This window comes from Papaver somniferum, chromosome 11 (genome assembly GCF_003573695.1).
Source record: "Papaver somniferum cultivar HN1 chromosome 11, ASM357369v1, whole genome shotgun sequence".
Lineage (NCBI taxonomy): Eukaryota > Viridiplantae > Streptophyta > Magnoliopsida > Ranunculales > Papaveraceae > Papaver > Papaver somniferum.
Window position 1 is genome coordinate 122416095 of NC_039368.1, and position 8775 is coordinate 122424869.

At 35.7% G+C, this 8775-nt stretch overlaps 1 protein-coding gene across 1 annotated transcript; it reads right to left on the reverse strand.

Annotated features, from left to right (window-relative positions):
- Nucleotides 1-338: 338 nt before the first annotated feature.
- Nucleotides 339-1483, reverse strand: LOC113320588 (U1 small nuclear ribonucleoprotein C-like). The gene is made up of 3 exons (XM_026568492.1): nucleotides 1224-1483; nucleotides 1092-1116; nucleotides 339-835 (listed from the first exon to the last, which is right to left on the reverse strand). The coding sequence occupies exons 1-3, from the start codon at nucleotides 1229-1231 to the stop codon at nucleotides 533-535; spliced, it is 336 nt and encodes a 111-aa protein (XP_026424277.1). The 5' UTR covers nucleotides 1232-1483; the 3' UTR covers nucleotides 339-532.
- Nucleotides 1484-8775: the final 7292 nt, after the last annotated feature.

Here is an 8775-nt window from a genome sequence, read left to right on the forward strand (position 1 = left end):
CCAAGTTTTCTCTTAATTTCTGTTCAAAAGCTTGGTGCATACGAAATCTTATTTCTTGTTTCCCCAATGCCCCAACCAGAAAAGAAAAAAAAAAGTGGCTTTCAAGGGATAATATTCCCCGAAATACTTACCATAGACTACAGGTTTAAGTGTTTCTTGTTTCTCGTGTCTAGACTAGACTAATTAGATCCAGAAATAGTTTCAAACTGTGGTGTTTACTCTCATGTCCTTATAAAAGTTGATGGAAGATGTATGAACTATGAAGAATCATTGTTTCTCAATATGAGTCCAAATCAAACAGATTTGTCATCTCAGAGATAAAAATTAAAGATCTTAGTAGTGAACTAAATAGTGCTGGGTATGAAAATTTTAGTGCAGGTGCATCATTGGATGCATCTATGAGCATGTATAAATCTTAACAAAATAGTTATTTGCCACAAAACTTAAATTGAACCAACTAGAAAACAGCTAAACCGTGCAGCTTGCAAACAAGGAGGCTGTAATAATGAAAAACAAATTACACAGAGTTCAATTAACCTGGAATAACAGCTGGTTGGAATCCTGCAGCACCAAGATGATCTTTGATCCTCCGATCAATCAAAGTTATCATACTTTGGGTTTGTTCGGCTTCGGGCATTTGTGATCCATATGCAGGCATACCAGTTGGAAGCATGACTGGAAGACAAGGTCTCTGTGGGTAAGAGTCAAGATGCTGGTTGAAAGCAGCACCAACTTGTTGGGATCCTGCACCACCAAGATGCTCTTTGATCCTTTGATCAATCAAACTTTGGATTTGTTCCGCTTCTAATTGTTGATCATGTGTAGGCCTATTTGCCTAACAGGTGCAACAGATGAAATACCGTTAAATGCACTACAAAATAAAATAAAAATCTATTCTATTCTATTCTATTTTCATTTTGACATAGTTAGAACTACAATGATGATTGCTTTCACTACAAAAAAAAACTCTTAATCATGGATTGACTAAGCCTCTAAGAAGAACCAACACATACACCATTCTAACAAATAGAAATCTAACCAAAAAAGAAAAAATCCCGAGAAAAGCCAAGTATAAAAATTAGGTCACTTACCGAACCGGAATGGTGACGACGGCGTCTGAAAAGATGACGAAATACAATGAACATCAGTCTTGAATAAACGAAACCCTAAATCCAGCATGAAAAAAATGAAACATAAACTGAACAAATCAACAATCTACATACCGATGCATGGCTCCAAGCAAGAACCCTTTGAGGAAAAAACCTTAAACCCGTTTGAGCGAGCGAGACAGAGAAAGAGTAGCTGTTGAATCAGTGTCCTGCAAGCGTTCGTAGGTGGTTTTGAAATTTGAATTTGAATCGTACGAAATGACCAAAAATAAATCTCTAAATTGATTGCGTGTGATGCGCGTGCAAAGATATTGACGGATAGACATGCACAGACATCGATGTTGTGCATCTGTCCTTGTGCTCATGGCATCCACGAAATGGCACCAATAAAACTGATGGGCAAATGCACCGGATTCCCCGTGAAATGACAATACATATTTGAATAAAACTTTTTTCATTTCCAACTGTAGTGCATGCGACTGCCGAGCAACCAAGAGACGAGAAGCGAACCGACGAGACCGGGAACCGCTCACAGAGAGAGAGGGATTCACCAAGCTAAATAAAATATTGGGCAATTTTTTTCAATATTGCTGATAGGAGGTAATATATTATTTGGGGGTGTACCAAAAATCAAAACATCCCTTGCCTTTGGATTGGTGCACCCCCAAGTTATATGGTACCGCATCAGCAAACATGTAAATTTTGTGAGAAATCCATAAAGTTATTTATTTTTAGGTTGTGTTTGATAGGATTTAATTTCATAGAATTAGTCATCTTTCTATGTAGATAGTGTGTTTTCCGTCGTTTGATCGAATATTTATTTCCATGGAATTGTAGAAAAAGCGTGGCTTAAAGTATGTTTTAAACTCTATTCCATGGAAAGTCTTTCCTTGTCTTCCTCAGGAAACTGATTCCATGGAAACACTTTTCATGGAAATGTTTCCTTTCTCTGTTATCAAACACAGCCTTAAAGAAAACTCGACCGGAGAAGACAGAAAATAAGAAGGGCTATTACGAGGATATGATCAATTTTGCCACGTGTTCTACGGTCACACCACATACCATTTCAAATATCTTAGACATGTAATCCAGGACATGATCAATGACGAGAACCTGCAAAACTATATCGAGCCTGATATCATGACAATAAAAAAAATTATGGTTAACAAGCAAGTACGACTCCCGGGAGGTCGCAAATACGTCCACACCATGTTGCACGTTGATAAACCGGTACCGTTATTGGTGATAAACATCAACCGAAGAGCGCGCAAAAGGGTAACAGACCACGATATTTTCAAGATCAACAGCAGGTTGCAGAACCATGGGAATATTGAATAGATACTTCTCTAGTATTTTTAACAGAAGATGTCAAGCAAGAGAACGAAACTCACAATGACCTGTTAGGACTAAATCTCCCTCCCCGTGGACAAGTTCAACATCACCAGGACCCTCATTGATGGGGGAAGTTCATCGAACGTTCTCTTCTACGATGCTTTTCAAAAGATGGAGTTCACGGGCGATCAACTCTCCATCTCGAACAATATTATCTACAACTTCAATGGTTTTGTATCAAAACCAAAAGGGGAGATATTCCTAGAAGTCAAGGTTGGATCAATGTGTGTAATCACAAGATTCAGTATGGTGGATACTTCATTTCCCTACAAAGCCATTATGGGTAGACACTGGGTTTATCGTCTCAAGAGAGTCACATCGACTTATCATCAAAATCTATGATTCCCGGCTCAAGAGGGCGAAAGAAGTTCAAAGGTGATCAAGCAACAACAAGAGAGTGCAGCTTCACTGAGTACAAGCTAAACACCACTAGAGTTGAAGAAAAGCGTAAAGCTCAAAAAGCGCGTGCCGAATAAAAAAAGATTGTCGATTAAGAAGCATTTTTCACAAAGACCGCGAAAGGAAAGTCAGTATCTTAAACTTGCGTGAACACGGATATCGCGACCAGCACTACAGGAACCAAGGTGAATGACGAGGTCTCCAAATAAAAATTAAATAAAGATCTAAACCTCGGGGAGCCAAAGCCAAACTTCACGGCAGTCGAAGAGACAAAAGACGTAAATATTGGAACAGAGGAGAAGCCAAGGATGGTAAAGATCAGAACACTAATTCGGAGCAATAGAAAAATTTGGTCAATCTGCTAATCCAGTACAGAGACATTTTTGCATGAAGGCTGAAGGACATGCCGGGATTGATCCAGACATCGTCATCCATCAATTGAAAATCAAGCCAGGAGCCACGTCGCTTCTCCAAAGGCTATGAAAGGTGCAGTTCAACCCGTGTTTATCGTTCCCGAATTAAAATAGAGGAATCAACAATTTTTCCAGCTCAGCAGTTGTGTACGTCTCAAATGAACTAAGAAAGTGCTTAGTTGTGGGCTGATCGAATTTTATATAATGGTAAGAAGGTTGTCGTTCATCCGGACTTGATGAGATTGATTTTAAGAATTAATAAACTAAACTAAAAGAAAAATATATACAAAATATTGTCACAAGATGAAGAGAGTTTCTAGGACTAGGATTTCGTCGAATTCATAACATAGGGTTCGATTTATTTATTCTCAACAATTAAAGCTCAATAAATAAAATTAACATGGACTCTGATTTTGCCAAGGTAGATTCTCAAAAGATTAGTTGTAAATCCTAAGCATGATGTATCAAAACATTTAAGCTAAGCATACTTCATCAAATTAAATGACAACCAATTAATTCAAATCATATTTCAATTAAAATTAATGCAAAAGTCTTAAAAAGAATTAAATAATTTTACCCATGTATGACACTCGTCTTCCTCCATCGTCCCAGTGTTGGGGATTAGCTTATCACATCGAAATCACACTTAAAATATTTATTCATGGCTCAAAAAGTGGTTTACAAATGTTGAAAATGTGAGAAAATTATTAAAGCAGTGATTTTATTTTCTCTCCCAAAACTCTCCCCAAATGTGCTCTCTAGCTCTCTATTTATACACACAAATACAAATCACTCAAATATATTCTTCCAAACTCCAAAATCTTCTTCTTTTTAATTCAAAATATCTTCAGGAATTTTTCCTGCTCTTTATTCTATATATGTCTTTACTAAACCCATATCTTCTTTATTTCGCAGAATAAAATCCAAGATAAAATATTCCAAGATTATCTTTCTTGTTTAATACAAGATAACTTCCTTTTTCTTCAAAACTTCATGTTTGTAAGCAAGAAGATATTCCTATCTTCAAGATAATAAATCCTTTACCGTTGAAACCAAATTTCCCGCTAATTTTTCTTTTCAAATCAAGGAAGAAGATGGAGCCCTCTTAACCAGTAATGGGGTGCGATTAGCAGTTGGCTCCCTGGGGTGCCCCTTATCAGTTAGGTGCCCCTTATCCAAAACTGAGAGTCTGAATAACATGTGTCCTCCGGGTGCCTATACCAACTTTTCGAGCCGAATTTTCCAAAAATACCTACAAACACATAAAACACCATAATAAGTAGAAAATTGAGTACCAACAATACTGAAAATTGAGGACAATTCGGTCACAAAAATGTGTCTATCATGGGCCTTTTAAAATGGGTTCTAAAAAATAAGGTATTCTTCGAGGAGAACCAAAAGGAAATTCACAGGTCTCTAAGGCTTATAAAGAGAAGCTTAATTTAGTTTATATTTGGCAAAGGAAGAATCTTACTCTGGCTTTCTCAAATTCAAAAGGTACTTATTCGATCTAATAGGATGATCTTTCCATATCCAGAATAATATCAGTCGAATTCCCTTTATACAGTGACGAAAAATCTGCTCCAAGTGAACTAAATTGGGCTCTCTGGTTTGCGGTATAACCGACACTTATTTTTCCTTCTCAGGCATCCTATCTCCTTACCAACTTACTTATCATATCTCCTCACCAGCCTACTTTCTTATCGATGACCTTGGACCTACCCGTGGCGAGGAAAGTAGGATTAGACTTTTTGTTAATGACATGCGTATCAATCTTTTCAATGATTTTAGTTAACTAAACCTTGTCTGATCATCTAATATTTTTTTATAAGTCTCATACTCTTTCTTATCCCCGACCCAACATTATCCCTGATAAATGACCCCAGTATATCATTATGATGTGGAAAAAAATTTCAGAAGCTAATAGATACAAGATTCACAAGAGAGGTGGCATACCCAACGTGGATTTCTGAAATAGTGAAGGTACCCAAATACACCACAATCTTTTCGTTTGATCACAACCTATTCAGAACCCACCCTCTTTAAGCAACAATCATTAAAGGATTATTTCAACACAGTGTCCACTTGGAACAGAGTTAGTCCGGAATGTACTAACAATGTGAGAAATCAAATCCAAGTGGTGAATCACAATACACCTTGTGTGATCGTATATATATACAAGATCGAGACAATACAAAAATAAGATGTCCAATTGATAATAGTTACAGTACAAGACCGAAACACTATAAGATCAATATCAACTGCCTAGTTAACGTACACATGTATTTACTTTAATTATAATATAAATACAATTATAATGCGAAAATAAAGTAAAGCACACTCTATAATTTTATTGAGGAAAACTACAATCTTGTAGAAAAACCCTGGGACCTAGTCCAATTTTGAATACTCAATGAATTAAGACGCCACAAAAAGTAAACCTGCAACTTCGTGTAGACGAGACTAAGCAATCTGAAATCCAAGTTACTCAGCTTCAGCAGTTTTCTTGTTTTGATAACATCTAGCAGAACCGAAGTTCTCAATAGACGTTTGATACTAGATATCCTAGCAGAACAGGCGTCTCTTTAGAACTAGATCTTGTAGATCTTCTTAATGGTTCACAACAACTTCTGCTACCAATATTTCAACTGGTAAGGAAAGATTCCTTTGGATCATAATCCAAACAGTAAAGGATCAAAAATGTTTGGTAACCAAACTCGCTTTCTAATCACAATACCAAAATATATGATAAAAGCAAAGTTATGGATCTTCTACTTTTAAGATCTGTTACCAGATCCGAAACTCCTGAGATCAAAAAAGACAATTATTACCGAAATAATTAATCTTGATTACAAGGTTTATGATAAAATCACAAACAACTCGCAGAAATCAAAACACTTATGTTTATAAAAATAAAAAAACTTTAATCCTGAAAATCAAGTCACAGAAAGTAAGACCAAGATCAAACATACAATAACAGAGTCTTCAAATCTTCAAAGTCTTCAATCTTCGATTTAATCTTCAAAGTAATAACCTGGAAAAAGAATCTTAATTCCTCTATTGATTTGTTGCACAAAACGGAGTCCGTTAAAAATGTCAAATCAATGAATCTATCTTATAGATCTAGAATTACTTAGTTTGAGTGTCCTTATATCAGAAGAGAAGGATCTAAGAATAAACAAACTAGGTGCAATCAAAGATTTAACAACCATTAGTCAATCAAATGAACAATCAAAACCTAATACAACAATGTAAATTCTAGTTTCCTACCGACAATATGAATAGAGCTTCTTGATCCCACTGAAGGCTTTAAATGAGCGGTTGTAAGAGATTTCGCCTAATTAGGTTACTTTCCTCTCGGGATAGACGGCTCCACCAGAAACAACACGAATGAATTTTTTCTGGCTCTTAGGATAGTTTGTAAGAGATGCAAACTCAAATATTTATAGACCAAGATTGTTTGGACAACAAGGAAATTCCGAAATCGAAAATATTCTCAAGATATGCATTAAAGTACCTAATTTCGGTTTTCCTATTTCCAGTAAATGTTAACCAATATTTCTGAAAATCTCTTTTAGAAAATTTATATTATTAGTAGAACACATTTACTAATAATCCTTTCTAGAGTATATGCTTTAATTGCTGGAAATGAAAGAATATAAAATAAAAAATCATAATTAATGATTTTCAATTATTTCGGTTTGGGATCATCTTGAGCATTAAGGAATATATTTGAGCAGTTAATGATAAGATTTATTTACATGTTCAAAAAATTTCGACATCTAGAAGCTTCTCATATTAGCAAACCCTAATTCCTAATTCACAAACAATATGAAGAAATATGTGAACTTTGGAAACTCGGTTTTTCTCTTGGGATTGGTTATACCATGACTCACAATTTAAGTTATGACCGGTTATATCATATGCTCCCCAAGATAGGTTGTGATCCATTAAACCATGCCCCCAATGTAACTTATGAACGATTACACCTTGCTTCCCAATATATCTTGTGACCGATTATACCTTGCTTCCCAATGTATCTTGTGACCTGTTACACCTTGATTCCAAATGTGGTTTGTTATCAATTACACCTTGCTTCCCAAAACTAGTTAGGATCGGTTACACCTTGTCACACAATATAGGCTATGACTGGTTATACCACAACTCGCAACATAAGTTAAGATTATCATCTTGCATTGGTAATAAATATATTCAATGAAGAACCCGACCAACACACTTATAATTTCCCTTTCAATTATGAAACAAGCTTATACATCTACTTCCTTAAACCATGTAAGAATACATAGTTTTCTAGGATAAAACCACACATATATCCCACACATAATCAAATAACTAAATACATAGATTATGTTGATGTTGTATTTACGGAGTTCAAAAGATAAGCATTATACTTCGTAAATTAGTATAATTCCTTGACACTTTAATCATATAAATATGACCAAGTCTAATCGCTAGGGTATTATATATAGCTTCGCATGTTATGTTTTCGATATAATACGAGTTGAGAGATAGGTTAGGAATGTAAACAAGTCAAGGCAGTATTAATAACCTCAGGTGGAAGGATGATGTCTTCATTGCAATCATTACTTCTTCACATTAATCAGGTCTTAGAGTAATACTTTTAAGTCTCAACAATCCTAGATTTTTTAGTCTAACCTAAACGAAGTTAACTCTGGTAATTAATCAAGCGACTCTAGATGAGTTTTGATACTAAAATATGACAACCAAACTTGACATACCAACGCTTGGTGAGTTCAACCGAGCTATGCTCTAACACTAATATAAAATAATTAGGAAATTAGTATTCCAACAAAAAATTACTCAATACCGAAAAAATAAGCTAGTTAGAAAACTCGCTTTCTCTTAACTTGCTTGTTGGTTTTAACCGAGCTATGCTCTAACAATCTCCAATATGGTAATCATGCCTAAGAAAAATGAAGGCTTCAGTATTTGCGTCGACTTTATTAACCTCAACAAAGATTGTCCAAAGGACAATTACACACTTCCCAACATCGATCAAATGGTGAAACCCACATCGGAACATCAAATGTTGTCTCTTATGGTTGGGCATTCCGATTATAATCAAATTGCGTTGAAAAAGGAAAAACAAGAGCGTGCCGCTTTCTTCATCCCGACGGGATTGTACTGCAACAGAAGGATGTCGTTCGGATTATGGAACATGGTCTGAATGGATAGGCAGGACATTGAAAGTCTACGTAGATGATATGCTGGTAAAAAGCAAGCAGGTGGTAAACCAAATAAAGGACCTTTAAGAATTCTTAGAAACAAAATGCAGATACCGAATGAAGGTGAATCCCGACAAGTGTACCTTCGGATAGGCCTGTCAATGGATACTGATTATCCGCAATCCGTTACTGCTACCATCCGACATAGGGGTAAACGGATGTACGATACCGATAAGCTAACAGATAATTTCCTCT